This window comes from Vicia villosa, linkage group LG4 (assembly GCF_029867415.1).
Source record: "Vicia villosa cultivar HV-30 ecotype Madison, WI linkage group LG4, Vvil1.0, whole genome shotgun sequence".
NCBI lineage: Eukaryota > Viridiplantae > Streptophyta > Magnoliopsida > Fabales > Fabaceae > Vicia > Vicia villosa.
This window is the reverse complement of record NC_081183.1, coordinates 140,501,804-140,524,999: the sequence shown is the minus strand read 5'-3', so window position 1 is coordinate 140,524,999 and position 23,196 is coordinate 140,501,804. Positions and strand designations below refer to the sequence as shown.

Sequence of the window (23,196 nt, the reverse complement as noted above, 5' to 3'; positions counted from 1 at the left end):
CCCAGCATGCTCTTCCATTCTTTAAATTACTGCGAAAGGAAGCGACCTTTGAATGGTCTGAGGAATGCGAGCAAGCACTATCCCACCTTAAGCAGGTACTCTCAAAACCACCCGTCCTCTCCCGACATGGAGACAACGAGATCTTATATCTCTACCTGGCCGTCTCAAACGAAGCGGTCAGCGCCGCCTTGATCCGAGAGGCTGAAGACGGGCAGAAGCCCGTATATTTCACCAGCAAAGCCCTACAAGGACCCGAAGTGCGATACCAACAAATCGAGAAAGTCGCGCTGGCCCTAATAACAGCGGCCAGAAGGCTGAGGTACTACTTCCTCGCCCATACCATCGTCGTTCGAACAAATCAGCCTATCAAGCAGCTTCTCAGCCGACCAGACATGGCCGGGAGAATGCTAAAGTGGTCCCTCGAGCTATCCGAATTCGACATACAATACGAAAGCAGGAAAGCACTGAAAGCTCAGGCACTGGAAGATTTTATAGCCGAGATGACCTCAATCGCTAACTCCCCGGCCCCCACTGAGAATAAGTGGACCATCTACGTAGATGGGGCCTCTAGCAGCTCGGGAAGCGGGGCCGGCATTATCCTAGAAAAAACGACGAAGGGCTTATCATCGAAGTATCCTTAGTTTTGTCCTTCACCACATCGAACAACCAGGCTGAATACGAAGCCTTCCTAGCGGGTCTGCAACTCGCCGAAGATGTGGGTGCTCGGGAGGTTAAGATCTACACCGACTCCCAACTCGTCGTATCCCAAATCAGCAGCGATTACCAAGCCAAAAACGACGTGCTCGTCGAGTACCTCACGCTCGTCAAAGATAAGATGAAAAGATTCGCAAAGGCGGAAGTCGAGCATATTCCTCCAGAACACAACTCACGAGCCGACGTCTTGTCCAAACTCGCAAGCACGAGGAAAAAGGGCGGGAACAAGTCAGTGATGCAGGAAATCCTGTCAAGGCCGAGCATAGACAAGGACGCACAACCCCTACCAGTGCTCGCCATAGGCGACGACCACTGCTGGATGACCCCGGTATACAACTTCCTCACGAAGGACGAACTTCCGACCGATGCGAAAGAAGCTTCAGCGATCAAAAGACGAGCCTGCTCGTACACCGTCGTCGAGAACAAACTATACCGGCAAGGATTCTCCATTCCTCTCCTCAAATGTGTCAACGCCTCGCAAGCGCTCGAGATACTACAAGAGCTTCACGAGGGGATCAGCGGCCAACACCTCGGCGGCCGATCATTGGCTAGAAAGGCCCTCAGGGCCGAGTATTACTGGCCTACCATGCAGCAAGACGCCAAGGAGCACGTCCAGAAATGCGATAAATGTCAGCGTCACGCCGACATGCACTTAGCTCCTCCAAACGAGCTTAAGTCTCTATCATCACCCTGGCCCTTCTCCACCTGGGGAATGGACCTCCTCGAACCATTCCCAGTCGGGTCATACCAAAACAAATATCTAGTGGTCGCCGTAGACTACTTCACTAAATGGATAGAAGCCGAAGCACTCGCCAAGATTACGTCCCAAAACGTGCTCCGTTTCTATAAATGGAACATACTCGCTCGGTTCGGGGTACCATAGGCGATAATAACCGACAATGGCACCCAATTCACTGATAGGAAGTTCCAAGAGTTTGTAGCCAAGCTCGGCACGAAATAACACTTCACCTCGGTTGAACACCCCCAAATAAACGGGCAAGCCGAAGCGGCCAACCGGGTCATCCTCCAAGGACTGAAGAGGAGACTTGGCGAGGCAAAGAAGGCTTGGGTCGAAGAACTACACAGTGTACTTTGGGCATATAGGACGACGCCCCATTCAAGCACGGGCGAAACCCCGTTTAGGTTAACCTACGGCACCGAAGCCGTGATCCCCGTGGAAATCCGAGAACCTTCTCGGCGGACCGAGTCGCCTCTCGAGGAAGAACTCAACGACGAGGCTATGAGGGAAGAACTCGATATGGTCGAAGAGATCCGAGTAGGGTCTTCCCTCCGAGAAGCCAAACTGAAACAACAGATAGCTCTGCGCTATAACGCTAAACTTATCAAACGCGAATTCGAAGTCGGCACCTTAGTGCTCCGCAGAAACATGAAGGACTCGCGCGAAGGCAAACTCGCCCCAAACTGGGAAGGCCCGTACCGAATTTACGATAAAACCGATAACGGCGCTTATTATCTCGAGAACTTGCTCGACCCTGGAATGCTGAAAAACTCAGACGCTATTACAGTTAGAATCAAGCTAACACTCCCCGGCCGCTCGTCCCGAACACGAGGGGAAACCGGGCATGGACTCGCGTCATGGTACGAACGCGAGTACTCCATGTCAGCGACAGTCGGAACTCCCTATCAAAAGATAGAACTGGCTACACGGCGGATTCTACACCTAGACCCACCGTGGCATCACCTGCACGGCAGAACCCCAGCTCGCGATGGGTCCGTTCATGCCGCGAGCACTTGGCCTCGACCGTGGTCTCGTGCCCGCTCATGGCGCACACCTGCTCTGCGCACCCGGATCGTACACCACACGCCCGGGCAATCAACCTCGGCCGAGCACAATCCAAAAGCAAAATATTCCTAAGTGTTGGAATACCTCCCCGGAATAAACATAACCCGGGCCCAAAAACATGCAACAAAACAAAAAAACATTCAAGACACGCATTGAGACAATCAAACATAAAGTGCGGAATAGCAAAGCAGCAAAAGCCGACCAAATTGGCCGGCAATATTCAAATATTACAGCAAAATGACGGGCACGCAGACCCCAAATATCCCGGGAAAAAGCCCCAAAAATCCAAAAATAAAAACAACGACACGCAGGCCAAGGAAACATAGGCACGCAGGCCCAGAGCAGGATCACTCATCGTCAGGTGTGCCGGGCACCAGCTGGCCATCCACAATCCTAGACGAAACCCTGATATCATCCGTCTTCAGACCCGGGTTCAGAAACTTCAACTGCTGGACCGCACACTTAAACCCCTCCTCGGCCATGTCAGCAAGCTCGAGCTTCAAGTCGTCGATCTTCTCAACAAACTCGGCTCTCGACTTCAGCACCGCCACATCCGAGGACTCTTCCGCTGTCGGTTCCCAAGCCTGCTCGAGTTCGGCGACCTTTTTCTTCTCCGCCTCCACTTCCTCATTCTTCTGCTTCAGAAGTTCCTCCATCCTTTTCTTTGCCTTCTCCCGGAGGGTTTTTTGCCTAGCAGCTTCGTCCTTGGCGGTTTTCTTGTCATGCTCCGCCTTTTTCAGAGCTTCGGCAGACACAGTGCCACCTTGTGCGAGCACCTGAGCCATCCCGATGACCCTCATTACAGCGACACTATCATTGGCCAACTGCTTTAATCGGGCCGAAGAGGACATCTCCTCAACTCGACGAGTTTCATCCGGAGAGACAGATAGAGGATACTTCTCGAAAAACTGATCTTCTTTGAAGCAGGGAGGGAGTAAGAATCCACGCTCGGATCCCATGGCCGGCGGATCCTCTCGAAGTGTTTCAGCCCGGCGCGCCCTCTTTGGCGTCTTCTCCCCCTCCGGGATCACCAAAGGAGATCCAAGAGACCCAGAGTTTTCACCCGAGGCCGCCGCCCGATTCTTGTTCTTTAGTGCCCGGAGCCTCTTCGCATCTTGGGCCACCTTCAGGACCTTCTCGTCCTTCAGCGGAATAGCATCTGAAAATCAAAACAAACAGTTAGCAATGAACATTAGCTGAAAAATCAAGATAAACAACGAAAATTCCACCTAGCAACGCCTTGGTTTCCGCGGGAGTCCTACACATCAGGAGAGCCTTGGTGTTTATGGCCCGAGTTTCGACCCTCGGCACTCCCCCTCATCATAAATAGGCTCTCCAGTCCTCGTCACCCATGGACTGAGAGTAAAGCTGTCCACATACTGGCAAAGACGAACATACGACGCCGAATCTTGTTCGTCTAAATCCCCGTCTTCACGAGCATAGTACTTAGGAGGGAAGTTGAAATGACTTTTCCACCAGACGAAGGGGAACATGCTACAGAGCTTGGTCCTAACCTTCCCTTCCTCGTCCCGCTCCGGGATGCCATCCTCACCGCACACTGTCACCAACTTTGACAACGAAGTGTACGCTGCACGACGATGCAAACTAACAATATAATAACGATCTTTAAAGTCCTTGACCGAGTCGACATACATCTTGAAAAGTTTCCGATCAGCATTCTTGAAGGAAACCCAGCTAAAGCGCCCGTCGACCGTCTTCCGTTGGACTCTGAAACAACGGCCGAACAAGTCAGTCGTAGTGCCGATACCCAGGTAGTCGCAGACAATCTCGAAAGCCCGCATAAAGGCAAAGGCATTCGGGTGCAGTTGAGACGGAGCCAACGCAAGACCGGTCAATAGGGAGACTTGGAAGCTGGAGAAAGGCAGGCGAAACCCGAGCTCCCTGAATACATACTCGTACATGGCGAAACTGTCCCTGTGGAAGTGAGAACAGATCCGCTCCTCGGCCCTCAGGCAAACCACCTGAAAATTTAGCTCATCGCTCGGCCCTCGATCCTCGACCTCCCGGAAAGCCCTGACCAATGATTCGGTATATCGGGACACCTCGAGTTTGGGCTCCTCGGCCACCCAATCAAGGTCGACCTCAAGGTCATACTCGAAAAGTGGAGTCAAAGGGCCCTCCTCGTCAATCTCCGAAGGACCTCCCTCTTCGTCACCCTCCTCTATCACGGTGAGGCGCGAGCTCTCGACCTCCACCTCCTCGACTTCAGAGCTACTCGCGCTCGTGTCTTGCGAAGTATCCCATGAGCTAGAACTAGAGCTAGACCCCGAGCCGGATTCACCTGCATGCAGAAGGAAAAAATGAATTCGATCGATCATCAAATCCACCCTTCCACCGCGATACAAGTGAAAGGGTGGAACGACGAGCAGTGAAGCCATCGACCAAACCCCTTCGAGGATTTCGTTGATCTCAGGCCGAGGCCTCCCCCAAAAAATTAACTTAACATAAAACATGAACACCTGGGTCCAGCCCAACAGGATCAGCAGAAACCTTGAATCCGCCGAGCCTAACTATAAGTAACCCGACGGAGAACATGGGGACGCCGACCATTCCATGAATTTGCCGAGCTAAATCATGAGGAAGCCGGGCTGAGACGAGAAAAATCAACTCCTATATTAACCTCCCCCGGGCATCGCTTGAATAACCCGGGAAGATGGCACGGCTTTCGAATCTGCCTGCCGATTTAGACGGCGAAAATAGCAGAATCACACCTCAGGACCCTCTATAAAGCATAAGAAAGGCATTTGAAATCAAAAGAAACCTCAAACGCACCTGAGTCTGACATGACTTCAATGAATTTGATTGCTGTTCTTCAGGAAAGACGTTGGTGAGTAGTAAGATCTGGAAATTTGACCTAGACGCCGAGCACGCGAACGGGGAGCGGAAAATTCCCAAATGAGGAGCTTTGACCCTTTTTATAAGGAATTTGTCCGGAATGCGAAACGTCGTGTCGGTTGACACAAATTTCCTAGGCCCCGCCATCTACCCCTAGGCAATCATTACCCCATGCCACGTCAGCGAGTGTTGTTCACGCGCGATCTCTCACCTTCCCATGCGAACGACACTGCTCGAGCACCAGCAGTAGACGAGGATCACCATCACACCGGCCGGGCAGTAGCAAAACTCGAAGCTCCTTCCTCGGAACTCCGACTTGGGGGGCTCTTGTTCTGGACTAGGCCAAGACTAGGCCCAATCTATTTTCGGCCCACTTAGTCTTAGAGGCCCAAACCACCCTGTGCTCCTAATTGACGAGCAAGAACGCTCGTCCCCATTATGCTCGGCACAATGCTCCCCGTGAGCTGGCTGGCGCCTGGCACGGGTGCTCCCCGCGAGCATCACCCACGTGGTCCCTAAAGGACCGCACCTCCCTTAAACTTCGGAGCGGTTGACCAGGACAGAGGGCACTCACGCACCTCCGATATTTCCGCTCAGGAAACCTGGCAGTCTCCTAGTTGGGCTTGGAAGTCCAACCCATTAGCAAGATCATGGCCCAGCGCTGGGGGGCTATAAATACCCTCTTTCACTGGAGGGTCAGGTATTCACTTCTTTCTTACTCTTAGCTTGTACTCGCACTCCTTTGCTCGTTTCCTTACTTTGGCATCGGAGTACCTTGCAGGTACACCCCCTCCTCATTCCTCGAAGACCCTGTTACGAGCGGCCAATGACGATTCTTCTGATCAGGTACGACCATCTATCTTTCAACATCTATCCACAAATTTAAACATATCATTATTTTTTATATAAATTTATGAATACAAATTCATATGCACATTCAAGAACAGTGCTCCCAACAAAAGTATGATTCTCTCTTGCTATTATATCTCTATTCTCTATAATTATATTTTATAATAATTTTTCTAGAGGCTTAATGCCTCATAACTATCTTAATGAATTAATATTGTTGTAAAAATAATTTCAGGCCAGCCATATATGTAAGCAAGCCTCATAACTACCTTAATGAACTACCACTGTTATAAACAGGGCCGGTCCTGACTTTTTAGAGGCCCAGGGCAAACAAAAAAAATGGACCCCTAACAAAAAATTAACTTTTTACTCGTCTTCAAAATGAAGAAGAATTTCGGAGAACAAAATCAAAAATATGAAGTCTTGGTTGTTTCTAGTAACAAAAAGAATTTCAAGTCGTCTGCAAATCATTAAAGAATTTAAAATTGCAATATGATTAACTAAATTAAGAATGAGAATCTTTTAAGAGCAAAGCATAAATGATAATGAATTTGATTTCATCATAAAAATTTGATAATAAATAAATTAATTGTATGATAAATTATTAAAATATTTAATTATAACATATAATAGTCTCTAAAATTTATACTTAAAAAAATTAAAATAAAATTATAAGGATTAGAATAAATAATTATCGAGAATAAAATTTGATTTAAAAAATCATTATAAATTTTAATTGATTATATATAAGTTATTTTATAATTAAAATTTAAGAAATGTTAATTGTCATAATAATTATATTATAAATTTATTCAAAAATGCTAATTGGCACGTGTAATTAACTAAATTTGCCCTTTTTTTTTAAATTGCCATCTTTATTTATTTTAGTGCAGTATAAATGAAGTGTTCCGGATAAAAACCAACATGTACTGAACTGCATTTAAAAAAGTTGCCATCTTTTATTTACTATCTTAGTGCAGTATAGATGAAGTGTTCAATATGTACGGAACTGCATTTAAACAAAGTGCTCCTCAACAACCTGAGACTTTAAATAGACAAAGTAATCACTAAACCGCTTGGCTACATCCGTTGAGTCATTAGATAAATTGGCTAATGAATATATATTATATTTTTTCAGTATAATGATTTCTTTAATAATTTTCAAAATTGAGGCGAGGGCCTGATTGCCCGGGCCCAGGGCCGGTCCTGGTTATAAAGATAATTACAGGTCTATCATATATAAAAGTTGAATATATCGACAATATGATTCAATTTCTAATATTGTTATAAGATTATCTATATAAAATATATCATCTTACACTGCACGGTCATTAATTTTTCTCTAAGATTGTATTATATTACCATTATTATATTTATATTATAATCATGTTTCACGTAGAAATTTATATCACTTACTAATTATATCTCAACTATATTAATTTTAATTTCACATTTAAATAAATTTTTTTTACTATAATTTCATACATATTTATCATTTCGATAATTTTCAATTCACTGTGTAAAATTTTACATATAAATACCATGTTTTTTTTTCATTTCCAGCTTTTGCTTTTGAAAATTCACACTATAATTTAAATATAATTTTTAATGTGGTTATTACATTCTACAATACATCTTTATTTTTTATTATATATATATATATATATATATATATATATATATATATATATATATATATATATATATATATATATATATATATATATATATATATATATATATATATATATATATTAAATTGGTAATATATTAATAATTAAAATAACATATGATTTTAAATTTTACTTCAAGATTAAAAAATATCAAAATAAAATTTATATATAATTAAGGTCATCTATTTTTATAATTAAAATATAATCTTAAATAAAAATGTTTCCCCTTCTACATTTGAGATTTAAATTTTGTAAAGATATATGATTTTAGAAAAATATATTTTTATACAAATTAAATTTTTCTCAGAATTTTTCAATTATAATAATTTAATATATTTATTGTTATTTAATAACAAGTAATTGGTACTATTAACAACAATTTAAATGTATGTTACATTTTACCATTATTATAATTAATTTTAATTTTTTTTTAATAAGCAATTTGTACCTAGCAGGTTTCGAACCTGAGCCCTTGAGAGGAGCACACTCTCAGGACCCAAGCAATTTTAATTTTAATTGCTGCATTCATTGCTTAATTTAGAAATAAAAATTTATATTAAAACTTATTTATTTTATAATTATAAAATATTGATATTACTTACTAATAATATATCACGAGGAGAGATATATTTACTCCAAGAGTAAGTGTTGAACACTTACTTCAAATCTTAACCATTGATTTTCATTAATCCAACGGTTTTAATTGATCATTTAATCTAATTATTTTTGGAAATATTTTTCTATATAAAAGTTTAATTAAAGCCGTTGGATTAGTGATAATCAATGGTTAAGATTTGGAGTAAGTGTTGAACACTTACTCTTGGAGTAAATATAACCCTCCTCATATATCCCTTTTAATTTTAAAATTATTATGTTTAGATATAATATTATATTTAATGACAGATTAATGAAAATTTTATCAATTTTATATCAATATATAAATTTAATATATTTAATAAATACAATATATTAAAATATAAAATACTTACCTCTAGAAAATACTAGTATTTATATATTTTAACTTTACTTTTTTAAAACATAGTGACATTTATTTAATTAGAATCATAAACACTACATTTAATTAAATAAGATATTTTATATAAATAATTTACATATTATTATAAGAAGCTCAACATATTAAAATTAAATAAAAATATGTAACTCTAGGAAAAATATTACATTTCTATATTTTAATTTTTTTTTTTTGGAATCAAATAAATTTTATTTCCAAAAACCTTGAAGTACATACCGCTCCAATGAGCCAGGTTATAATAAACAACTTACTCTATGCAAAGAGTATTCTCATCAAAATGTGTAATAAGAGTTCTATTCCTATAACACCTTGTGTAAACAATGAATTTAACTCTATCCAGCACATGTTCATCCCGAATTCCTTGAGCAAAGATGATGGAGTTCCTGTTTTGCCATAAGGCATACACTAATTCCGTTGCAGCAGCTTTGAGAATTTGTCTTCTATATCCCTTCTTGTTAGCTTCTATGGTGAGCCATTGCTTTTCATACTGCCATATACCAGGGTTGTGATGGTATCCAATCCAGTTTAGCATTTGAGACCAAATTACTCTAGTCCAACTACAGTCAAAGTATAGGTGATTGAGTGTTTCCTGCTCTGAACAGAAGGCACACCTAAGATCAGTTTGGATTCCAAACTTTTGGAGTCTGGTTTTAGTGTTCATTCTCTCCATGAGGGCCAGCCACATCTGGAATTGAGCCCTGGGCCTAGCCAGATTCTTGTACCCAACCTTCTTCCATGGCACATGATCTCTTTCCCCTCTTAGACTATGATACATCTTTGAGGTTTTATATCCACCAGTCTGTAGGACAGTCTGCCAGTATTCAGTCTGTACTATGCGTTCCCTGCAGGCCACCAAACTTTTTATCAAACCAGAACAATCATTTTTTGGTTGCCATAGCAAGAAGTTTTGGTTCTTGAGATAGTAGATATTCACCCATTTCACCCACATCTTATATGCTTTAGACTGAATGTTCCACAGGAGTTTCCCCAAAGTAGCCAGATTTCATTCTTTCAATGATGTGTTGTTCAGGCCCCATGCATTTTTTGGCTCACGTATCTTTTCCCAGGAAACAGGAGCCTTCCTGGTTATCTCAGCTTTTCCACTCCACACAAAGCTCCTACACATAGCTTCAATATGCTTGGTAACACACTTGGGCAAAGGAAAAACCTGCATCCAATAGTTAGTAATAGCAAACAACACACTTTTCACAAGTTGTTGTTTTCCTGCATAACTAAGGAGTTTGGCAGTCCAATGTGTTATCTTGGAAGTAATCCTGTCAATCAGAGGCCTACACATATTAACATTTAACTTCCTACTCATGAGGGGAACCCCCAGGTACTTGAAGGGTAAACTGCCAGTAAGAAAACCAGTGATGCCTAGTATCCTTTGTTGTACACTCTCATCTACTCCCCCAAAATAAACCTTGCATTTTGTGGGACTAGCCTTTAGCCCTGTTGCTGCAGAGAACTGAGTAATAATGTCCATCATAAGCTTCACAGAACTCTCATCCCCTCTAGTGAATAACATCAAGTCATCAGCAAAGCATATATTGGTTATTCCTAGCTTCTCACATTTTGGGTGAAATTTAAATTTTGGGTTGCCATGGAGCTTCTTCAAACATCTATGGAGGTATTCCATAACTAAGACAAAGAGCAATGGGGATATTGGGTCACCCTGTCTAAGGCCCCTCCTAGCCTGTAGGTATTCACTGTGGTGGCTATTTATATTGAATTTATAAGATACAGTTTGAATACACAACATAATCCAAGTGATAAACTGTTGGGGAAAATTCTTCTGTCTCATGATATCTTCAAGGGCTTTCCACTCTAAAGAGTCATAGGCTTTTTGAATATCAAGCTGGATTGTGCATCTCGGGGAAATGTGTTTCCTACTATAGCTTCTAATTAGCTCTTGAACAATGATTATGTTATCCTGAATGACTTTTCCAGGAATGAATGCAGATTGGCTATAGTCCACAACACTACTAATCACTCTGCTAAGCCTATTGGTTAGAATCTTTGAGATGATTTTATACAGGGTGGTGCAGCAAGCAATAGGCCTTAGGTCCTTCATGTTCTTAGCATTAGGGGTTTTGGGAATAAGTGTGACCAATGCACAGTTGGCAGCCCTAAGCATTATATCCCTAGCAAAGAAATCATGAACTGCATTCCTAACATCAGTACCTATAAAATACCAAGAAGATTTGAAAATTTTGGATGTATAGCCATCAATACCTGGTGCTTTATCCTCCCCTATTCCCTTCAGAGCAGTCCAAATTTCTTGATCAGTGATAGGAGCAATCAAATCTGCAGCCTGTTGATGTTGAAGTTGAGCTCCACACCTCACTGCATCTATATCAATATGCCTCAATGTCTGACTAGCAGTTCCCACCAAGTCTTTGTAGAACTTAAGCACTTCAGTTTCAATGTCCTTGGTCTCTGTTAGAAGCTTTCCCTCCTGACTTTCCAGAGATTGAATGCCAATGATCTTGTTTTTTCCTCTCACAATGGCATGGAAATAGGAATTATTCCCATCCCCAAGCTTCAGCCAAGTCACCTTTGATTTTTGCCTCAGGATCTTCTCTTCCATCTCCATAGCCTTAAGGACTTCCTCCTTCCATTTTTTCACCTCTGCCCCATATTGAGCATTAGCAAGATCAGTGACTAGGTTGTCTTCATCTTGCTTCAGGTGTGCTCTATTTCTCATCAGATTTTCCACCCCTATAGAAGCAATCTTTGTGAGACTTCTCAGTTTTGGTTGCAACCTCCTCAGGTTCCACTACACCCTGTACATGGGTGTTCCTTCTATTGCTCCATTCCAATTGTCTGTCACACAAGGTAGAAATAAAGCATTATCAGTTATATGATTCAAGAATTTAAAATGAGCTTTAGGTCTAGGCATAGAATACTAATCTTTCACATCCACCCTCAGAGAGTGATGATCAGATATATGAGCATTGAGGATCTCAACCACACAGTCAGGGAATTTGAGGAACCAATCAGCATTGCAGAGGGCATGGTCAATTCTAGAGTGTATCACACCATTTGACCAGGTAAAGTGAGGTCCTTTGGTATCATGAGCAAACAATCCACATTCTCCCATCATAGCTTCCATGTCTTGGAATTCAGAGTCTTTAACTCTATTCCCACCAATTCTATATGTTGTTGTAAGTACATTGTTGAAATCACCTATCACCATCCAAGGGTCTTTTATGTTAAGATCTAGGCTTTGTAACTCCAACCAAAGGGCCCTCTTTCTGTTGAGATGATTTTGAGCATATATCACTGTCAGCCAAGTGACATTTCCTATAGGATGTAGTACCTTGCAATGAATGTATTGGTCAGAGCATACTTCAAAAGAAAGGTTTATTCTGGTACTTTGCCACATAATCCAAATTCTCCCATTTGGATGATAAGAATAGTTATCCATCCATGACCAATTATTTCCAAATGTCTCTCTAATATTATTAGCCTTATTCTGTTTGACCCTAGTCTCAAGTAAAACCATACAAGGCATGTGGAACTGTTGAAGGTGGGCTTTAACATCCAAGTGCCTTGCTCTTTTATTTAAGCCCTGTACATTCCAGGTAATGATCATGGGACCAAATACTCAGATGGCTCCCCCAACTCTTCTAAACCTAGTAAATCAAAACCATTCTGACAATTGAGTAGGACCTCTCCCTAAGAAGTGCTGCTTGTCTCCACAACAGGCTCCTTCCCTTTTTGATTTTTCCTCACCACAGTCCAAGGTACTTCCTTCTCTGGTTCTGCAGGTGGATCAGGAACAACCTCTAAGGGGATTTTCATGGCCTGCTTTACAGTCCATACTTTCTTAACAGTTAATTCTTTTCTTCACAATGGTGGCCCACCTTATTACATTTCTTACAAAAAGGAGGCTTCCATTCATACTCTACTCTCTGTGTGATAACCCCTGTAGGACCCCTGACGGTGATGCTCTCCTTCAGTTCTGAGGTAATATCCACTTCTTATCAGTACACTCATCTGGCATAACTGGTTTTCCTACAACACTAGCTACTTTTCCAAGCCCTTTCTCTCCCCAGAACGCCAGTGGGAGTTGTGGAAATGTTACCCAGATGGGAACAACGCGAATCATGTCCTCCTTCATGGTGAAATCAGCAGTCCATTCATGAATGAACATCGGTTTCCTATGGATCGTGTATGGTCCTCTGCATAAGACCATTTCCTTGTCCTCCTTACATTTGAACCATATAATGAAATACCCTTCATCATTATAGTACAATTGAGGCATCGAGACAAAGTTCCAGATGTTTGTTATGAACAGTTTAACAGCATTCATCGTTAGATTGGCGCCTATCACATACATAACCACAACATTTTTCCAGAATAAGACTTCAGAGACAACATCAGCTTCTTCAATGCTCACTTCAATCTCCCCATTCACAACCCTAGGTGGTGTATATTCAATATGCTTTCTAGAAGTTGGTAAGCAATTACCTTTGATAATGTCTACCCAAGGTTGATTTGGTGTCGCAACAGCGCCATCCAGACCCACAACCGCTTCCTCAATCTTCTCCTCAACAATCGGTTCCAATAGTTTAGGGTTTCGGACATGACTTGTTGTGTCGGAAATGTCTCTCGTATTGCTTGTGTTAGTTGATTGAGTGTGTGACGAGGCTGAAAACACCCGAACGCTCGCCGGTGGAGTCGTAACCGCCAGTCGTCGCGGCCGGCCACGACCTCGACCCATTCTGCTCCAAAATCGCCAGAGCAAACGACGAGAGAGAAAAGTTTTCTATATTCATTTTTAATTTTAATATTATTGTATTTCTAATAATAATATATTCTGGTGTGAATTAATATAATATAGGGTCAATACCTATTTTGCCCCCTGCCATATGGGGTCTATTTGAAAAAACCCCCGCAAAAAAAAAAAAGTTGCAATTCGTCCCCTAACATATGAAGATTCTCCTATTTTGCCGGTAATTTTTATTATTATTTTATTGTTAGGTTGTTAAAATGCTAAATATTAGCTTAAAAAGATGGTCGAAACACAATATTACCACTAGGCTGCAGGTTTGTTCTTGACATACTGTTGCCTTTGCTAATACTTAATAGATACGGAAAACGTTATTATAAACTAAATCATTATAAACTAAATTAATTTGTTTTAATTTAAATAGGTTTTACTAGTTTTAATTTAACTATATTAATTAAACTAGTTTTAAGTTAATTAATATAGTATTAACATAATTAATTTAGTTTATTTTTAATTTGGTTTATTTTTAATTACATAAATTAGTTTAAATATTAATGTTAATACATTAATATTTAAAAAATATTAAATATAGTTTACATTTAAAAATATTAATATTTAAATAACTATTTAAAAATAATATACATATAAAGTAATATATTAGTTAATAGTTAATATTTAAATTAATAATTATTAGTTAATAGTTAATGTTATTAAGTAATATTAGTTAAATTATAAAATAGTAATTAATATTTATTTTACTGTTAAATTTAAATAAATTATAAAATATAAACTAAATTAAATTATTATAAACTAAATTAATTTATTTTTAATTTAAATAATTTTAACTAGTTTTAATTTAACTAGATTAATTAAACTAGTTTTAAATTAATTAATATAATTAAATATAATTAATTTAGTTTATACTAACTGAACCAAATAAAAATATTTTTATGTTTTATATAATAATTAGTAATTTAACATCAATATACTGTAAAAATTAATTTATTTTTAATTTAAATAATTTTAACTAGTTTTAAATTATAAAATAAATTATAAATTATAAACTAAATTAAATTATTATAAGCTAAATTAATTTATTTTTAATTTAAATAATTTTAACTAGTTTTAATTTAACTAGATTAAATAAACTAGTTTTAAATTAATTAATATAATTAAATATAATTAATTTAGTTTATACTAACTGAACCAAATAAAAATATTTTTATGTTTTTTATAATAATTAATAATTTAACATCAATATACTGTAAAAATTTAGTGTTAAGAATATTAAAATTATTTTATAATTTAATAAATGATTTATATAGATACTATTTATATAAAATAATGTAATTTAAAAAATACTGTAGCTATTAAAATAAATTAAAAATAAACTAAATTAATTATATTAATACATATTAATTAATTTAAAACTAGTATAATTAATATAGTTAAATTAAAACTAGTAAAACCTATTTAAATTAAAACAAATTAATTTAGTTTATAATGATTTAGTTTATAATAACGTTTTCAATATGCTATTAATAGCATTCAAAGTATTTGTTGAACATAACAAACCACTCAGTTTAGTGGTTAGAAGAAAATAAAAAATAAAAAAAATACATGCCACGTCAGCTTTTTTGCTGGCTGACTGGATGTGATGAAGGTAAAAAATGAGAGAATCTTGAAATGTTAAGGAAATTCTTGCAACTATTTTTTTTTGCAGGGGTTTTTCAAATGACCCCTATATAGCAGGGGAAAATAGGTATTAACTCCATCAAAGGTCTCATAAAATTATTATATTAATACAACACTTAATTCATGTTTATCAGTTACTATTTTTTTTAATTGATAGAAGAATGAACTTTTAAAAATGATGTTAAAACTGTCTTAAAATATTTTCTTTTTATATTCTTACAAATCTTTATAACCACCCTTAATTCTACATTCATTATTTACACACACTACCTTTGCTATCCATTTCACCTATACATTTTTTTCTAGGATTTTTCTCAATGTCTGCTATTGATTTCAACTCCAATCAGTGAGAGTTTTTTTCTTCTATTAACTATTTGCATATTTGTTTATCTTATTATTAAGTTTCTTACTCAGTTATTCTATTTTCATGTCAAAACATATTATATATTTTTGCAGGCTTAGCAAAGACAAGATATTGCAAGCATAAATTATATCTACTTCAGAACATGCACATGCAAGAGTTTTGAGGGGTATCTAGGTCAAAAGTAATTCAATAGAGCAATAATTTATCTAAAATATTTAGATAAAATCTACTTAATATAAATATTTTCTTTAAAATATTTAGACAACCTTGGTAACAATCCTAAACATAATGATGACGTGTCATTCTAATATAACACTAATGTTGATGTATCAACCTCTTTGAATCTCAGGATTAATAGTCAATTGTAAGTTACTTAACTTAAATATTTGGGACTTAAGAATAATAGTCAATTTGTAAGTCACTTAACTTAAATATGATTTACTCGCATATATACTGTGTATGAAACAAATGCAGTAGCAAATTTGACCTATTAAATTTATATTTTCCTATTTTTAATTTATCTTTTCAATTTTGAATTGTTTTGTTTTTGTCTTTTATTTTATTTATTCTTTTATTGGTTAATTTTGTGGATTAGGTCTTGCCATCTCACTATTGTAATTCTCTTCTCTTTTTTCCCGATATTTTATACAGAATTTAAATTATATTAATTCAAAGGTTTTAATTCATATTTTAAGTCAATATTAATATTGAAGAGAATTTTTTATATTGGTATGTTTTTTCAATATTATGGATTAATTAGTATATATTATGAGAGATTTACATGTCTTTCAAGCAAAAATAAGTGGTATAAGAATAAGAATAATTTTTTTAAAATGTGTAATAGCACTTTTAATAAATTCTCAGTATTGAATATGTTTATATTATATTATATTAAATATTTTTATTCACTTATTAAGTTTATCATATTTAACATGATTATTAATATATATATTATAAACTGTTAATTTTTTTATATAAAAACATAAACTCCATATAAAATATCAATACAAATATATTTTATATTTATTTAACTAACTATTTATCAATAATAATAAAATAAAATGTATCCGCGCATCGCGCGGGTACACGTCTAGTTAAGTATTAAATTTAGATACTTGATTCTAGTATTAAGTATATTTCTATATTACATATCACACGTTTAAGCATGATGATCATATATTAGTTGTCAAATATTTTTATACTGCTATATCATTTTTAAACATAGAATGCTGTCAAATATTTTTATACTGCTATATCATTTTTAAACATAGAATGCTGTCAAATATTTTTATTCTGCTATATCATTTTTATACATAGAATGTTGTCAAATATTTGTTATACTGTTATATCATTTTTATACATAGAATCAAGTTAATGTTAAGTTGATTAATCATGTGTTTGATTATACTCTCATCAAATTTGTTTTAAGTATTTAAATTTAAATATTAATATTAATTGAAAAGAATAATATTTAGATTTAATTAGATAATTTTTTAAGAGCCAAATTTAAAATTGGTTTTTTTTGAAATAATTGTTTTTGACATAAATTAGTTAAAATAAATAAGCTGGTTAGTTTTTGATACAAATTGGTTTTAAAAAAAATTGGTTTTAAAGTTTTTTTTTTATTAAACTTCTTTCAAAATTGAATTTTTATAAAATTGAATTTTTAAAGAAAATAAAAAAATAGGTTTTAAGAGAAATCAATTTGGCTTAATTGCAACTTTAGTCCTCTTAATTTAGATCTCTCTATTTTGAAAATCATTGTTTTAGTCCTTTTAAAAGTTTTTTGGAAGACCAAAATTGCAATTAAGTCAGCCGTTTTAAAACTTTTTTTTAATTGGTTTTTAAAAAAAAACCGATTTAGAACTGAACCGATCTATATGTAAACCGATCTTAAAAAAATGGTTTTAAGATCAAAACCAAACTATATATATGGCTCAATTTGATTTAGTTATCACACACCCCAAGAGGAGGGGGAGGGGGAGAATGTGCAGCTTTTACATTAAAGTATAAGGGGGTGAAATGTCCCTTGTGGTATAATTGGTTTCATGCACCAAAAGACTGTTTTTCTTCTTCTTGATTGTATGCTGGCTGAATACTATTTGTACTCCTTATTAATATATATTTTGCTTATCAAAAAAAAAAAAAAATTAAAGTATAATTTTTCTTTTATATTGTTTCCTCTCAATTCGGATACCACACCACTCACCCCTTAGTTGTATTTTACCTTAAATCTTTTTTTTTTATTTAAACTAAAATTACTTCTACCAACTTATTTTATTATCAAATTTTCGCAGGCAATCACACTTGCTGTCAGCACTGATACTAGCAAAAAATAATCAGCGTATCCAAAAACAAATACTAATAAAATGGAGAGCACACAAAAGTGTAATGAACCCATTACATGGGAGTAATGCCAATGGACAATTCTTCATTTTCCAGTAAAAAAATGGTGTAAATGAACATGCATTAAAATTAATACAAGCTGTAGTTTTAGAAACATCAAGACTTAATTAAGTAACACCAATATTGTCATAAAATTTGAATCCTCTTGAAATCCTATATCACATTTACCCAACTCATTATGTTCTAAGATAGGCAACCAATACAATAGCCACGATAAGGTGTAAAAATTGCACGGGAAGGCAACACACCATTCAAATCATGAAAGATATTGAATCATGAGCTCATGAAACAGATTGAAGTGCTCTATCAAAGCTTTCTTCAGCTGCTGATACCCTCTTGACCAGTACATGATCTGGGTGTGAAAGTTTCAGCTGGCTGCAAAACAGTGCATAATTACAAGTCACTCACTAGTGGAAAATTCACATTCTCAATCACATTAACCAAACATAGAAACACAACAATACTTGATAAAGGTTAATGATTGAAACAAAAATCAGATTTTCTTTATTATTTCATGTATTTGACACTCACAATTCAAGTAAACTGCAAATCGTTTGCATAGAAATAACTTTTTAAGTAGCAAGAGGGCAATAAATAAGGAGATGATTGAATTATATTGACACAAGAAATGCTTAACAAGATCTCCAGAACACAAGAACAATTTGCAAGGGAAAAATCTATGTCTAGAAGTATATTGGGACCTTCAACTAATAAGATATAGAAGAAGGGCTCCACTAAGTAAAGTTGAATAGGAGAGTAGCTGTCAAACTTTAAGGACATCCATTTCACAGATTTTGCTGATGCAAACTAAAGAGGAAAACAATATTATATAAGCATGCCAACTTCTCTCTAAGCATAAAGTCTTCAAGATTTCTAGGTAGGTATTTGAAATAGTTTTTCCAGCAAGGTCTGGTTCATATTTCAAGAATAATGAAGTCGTTAAACAGAACCAAAGTGAATAAACATATATTTTAACAAATACAATATTACATATATATGATATTAGAATTTTGGACTTGTCATTTTCCAGTTTCACTATTGGAGTAGTAATGTGGTATATGATTCTGTTGGTACTTAAATACCACTAGGAAATATTAGAAATTGGAACTAAGTTGTGTACTGTTATTGTAAGAATTGATGTTACATTATGTTAGTAATTACTACTCCCTCTAGTTATTATTACATGAGAAAGTTTACTTTAAAGTTTTCATTGAATATACAATGTATCTGGTCTATAATTTGTTTAGATACATTGGTTACTCAATGAATCTAAAAAGTAAATTTTCTCTTAAAATAGGGAACAGAGGGAGTGTTTACCACTGAATGATATGTTTAGAGGCTTCTTCTAATGTTCACAACTCAAGTCAATGTTGTATGGTGCATAACTTTTTTTGACCATTAGATTAAAGAGATCCACCACCATGCCACACCTCTAAAGCCCATGCACCGACAACATCCGGCCACCAATAGACAAGCCACCACCACCATATTTCTCCCATCATCAAGCTCTATCTTCTACACCAGACGATTCATCAAACTTCCACCATCATTGTCAAAGCTCTGTTGCCTACAAAGGTTGTTTTCAACCACCATGACACCAGATCATGAAAACAAACATAAGGTTTGTAATTGTATTACTCGTCATATCCTCTATGAAACCCACTAAATTATTTTATGGCCTGGGAAGTTTAGATTTTTAACTGTCGCATTCATGTTCACCACACTGCCCACTGCTGCCATCTCTGTTATGAGACTTCTCGTGATAGATTTAAGAGCAAAGGTGGTAGTTGAATAATGCCTGATCTAGAAATTTAACAGGTGTAGACCTTTCTATTCTGAAGGTGGGACTAATGAGAAACAACTACTTCAAATCCATAAATAGGTTCTAAATCTCAAAGAGGACGAAAAAGCAAGCAACAAACAACATATGAAGAGGGGAAACTTTGCATTATCAATTAATTAGTGTCTTAGAAAGCAATGGCAGGATGGTAAGCGCTCAGCTTGAAGTGCAAAATAATTATTTCTAGTTGGATCATGAACAATGCTCAGATGCAGCAATCTTGTGTTGGTGAGGGGAAAATTCTGGTGTATTAGGTCTATAATAGATTTGATGAGATTAAAGCATCTAACAGTGGAGATTTGATTTTAAAAAATGCTGTGCACCATGCACTGTTTAATAGACTTGTGCACAATAGCCATTGCCATGTCTAGAAAATAATTCAGTAATGAAATTGTTTTAAATGAGATTTGCCACACAAATGAACCATGCCTGGATGACAAGCATTCAAAACACAACTCAATGGCTGGGTGTGGAACCAGCTCATAGCATTCTGAACCCTAGGGATTTTAATGCACCACATTTATATAAACTCTAGCACTATATACCACAGCTTTTTATTAGAAGAGTCCAAAGCTTGGCTTTTGGAATTTGAAATCTTAAAACACCCATTTAATAATCTCATTACCAATAGCTATCATCTTAACCATTGAGAACTACAAACAAATGACTCTCTGAAAGAATGACTCATGGCACTAGTTGGGGAAACAAATTTCATACACAAATAATCCTCTCCGGTCCTTAACACATTAAAATTCTAGAGTTATATCAGAGTTTAGTAACAATTTTTTCAAGGAACAAAAGATTCTATTGTCATAAATCAGGAATATACATCCGCGCTAGGATAAATAAAATCAACGTAAAACATTACAAGTGAGGGAAAGAGGAGAATAATAACAATAAATATGTCAAGTGGGAGCTTACCTGAATGATTTAGAAGATGGTTTGCCAAGGTGAAGACAGCATACAACTAGATTGGCCAGTGTTTCTGGATCCCTAGCATCCTGTATAATTCACAAAGGGTTAGTTCACCACAAACATCATTTCCAAAACCAATCATTACCTTATCAAACTCTACTCCAGCACAATCTTAAAGGTCTAAAATGAAGAACCAACAGAATTTTAATCTTTATTTAATAGAATATAAAATTATCGACGCCCTTTTAAATGAAAGAAGAAGCCGCAATATCAAAAGTATTGTCAAATGAAATTGAAACAAATAAGCAATGCAAAATAAACGTGCCTTGTTGAGTGCTTCAACCAAAAGAGTCTCAGCTTCATCAAAGTTACCCATTTGCATGCAACAAACAGCCTTGCCATTCAAAAGCAAACTAGTAGACTGATATCTCTCGGACAAATCTTGGAAGATCAAATGTGCCTCTTGGATCTTCGAACCTCCCTAATCCAACACCAACAAAACACATCACATTCCAAATTCACCAACCAAAACACCAATATTCTTATTCCTCGAAAATACAATTTTCATTTCGATAATAGTAATACATCACATTCCAAAATCATCAGCCAAAATATCAATTTTCTTATTTTATTAAAAAAGACACACAATAATAATAATTTATGTTTAAAATTACCACAGACAAATCAAGCCACGCGTTGGCAAGTTGAGTGAGTGTATGATCCTCATCGATCTGCTGCATAATCCTAAGCTGCCTCTCAGCATAATCAGACCTATGCATCTTAATGAAGATTTGCACATTCAACGCAGTCCTAAACACAAACCAAGATCCAATCACTAACAAACTATTACATCTTCTTTGTAGAAATATTAAAAAGAGAATGAAAATAATTTTACAGTTCCATGGTTCCACCAGCATTAGTATATTTAAGCGCCTCATTGAAATCCTGTTCATGCAAAAAGATAATTCCAGCAACAAGTCTCAAGGTCGCATTGTTTCCAATCGCAGGATCAGCGAGCCATTCTTTGATACTAGAGATCGCAGATTCCTACAACACGAAAAACAACAGTAACGACAAATTTACGATAAATTGAAAGGAGAACGACAAATTGAGAAAATGAGAAATTGCGACCTTGGAATCGGGAGATGAGAAATAGAGAGCGAGCAATTTAACGGCCTGAAGAGGAGTAGGAGCGGAATCATTGATCTCGGAGATGACGAACTGTAACTGACTGAGTGCGATGTAACAGCGGTGGACGAGAGTGTCGCGCTCGACGATGTCGTCTTGGGAGAGGCCGTTAACTTCGCTGCTGTTGATGGCGGCTTGGTATGCGCCGAGGTAGAAGTTGTTACGGAGGTTGAACAGGTGATCTGGTGTAGCCATTGATGGGTGGATCTAGATCTTGGATGGTTGCTGGAATAGATTCAGATTTGCAGAGGGAGAAGAGAAGGAGGAAGGAAAATTGTGTTGTTTTTTAGATTTGCAATGGTGGTGCGTTTTTTGTGGGCTTTTATTGTGAATTGGACTTGGCCTTTTTTCTATGAATTGGATAAACTTTTTGAGAGTTTCTTAATGCACACTTTATAGGATAAAAGAATCTTATGGAAAATGGAAGATATTTTTCAGATTTCGAAAATATATTTTTGGACGCACCTTTTGTATTATACACAAACAAGTAAATTTGGTTTGACTCTATAGGTAAAGAAAAATTATTCTCAGAGATACTTCTCTGAAAGTTTGATAAAATAATTTGCGAATTAATCATTATAGAGAGAAATCTGGAGATGTACCTCTGGTACATTTAAGCAAGAATTTGAAATGTTGTCACCTTTGCATGTCAGATTATTCCGAAGATGCATCTTTAAAAAAATCAAATGTGAAATTGCTAAAATAACCACCTGCATGATCAGAGTCCATTTCCATTTTTTCCTTAAACCCTCTCCAAAAACTCATTCATCCTCAATCAAGTTTTTCACTCCAAATCTCCATTCTTGTGTTCCATCAAATCAAAAAGAGCTAAAGAAGTTGGAATTTAAGGTAAATTTCATTTATTTCAACCCTCATTGCTCATATTAATCTGATTTTGAAGCAAAAAAAGTCACTCAATAATCAGAAGTGTATTTTTCAGATTCTCTAAAAACTCATTCTCTATTTTTTGTTATGGGTGATTCTAAGTATTTAATGTTTTTGTTTTCATTAGGTATGGTGTATCCCGATGCTATCCTCAAACCTATTGTGTCTTAGGATGTTTCACATATAGTAGTAAATGTGGTAGATATTGTGAACCATTTTAAAAATTAATAAGAGTA

General features: G+C 36.4%; 1 protein-coding gene across 1 annotated transcript; it reads right to left on the bottom strand.

The window, feature by feature from the left end:
* Positions 1 to 18,176: 18,176 nt before the first annotated feature.
* LOC131595317 (coatomer subunit epsilon-1-like) lies at positions 18,177 to 22,386 on the bottom strand. The gene is made up of 6 exons (XM_058867638.1): positions 22,019 to 22,386; positions 21,783 to 21,934; positions 21,562 to 21,697; positions 21,213 to 21,368; positions 20,894 to 20,973; positions 18,177 to 18,507 (listed from the first exon to the last, which is right to left on the bottom strand). Exons 1-6 carry the CDS (start codon positions 22,268 to 22,270, stop codon positions 18,414 to 18,416), a joined length of 870 nt encoding a protein of 289 aa, XP_058723621.1. The 5' UTR covers positions 22,271 to 22,386; the 3' UTR covers positions 18,177 to 18,413.
* Positions 22,387 to 23,196: the final 810 nt, after the last annotated feature.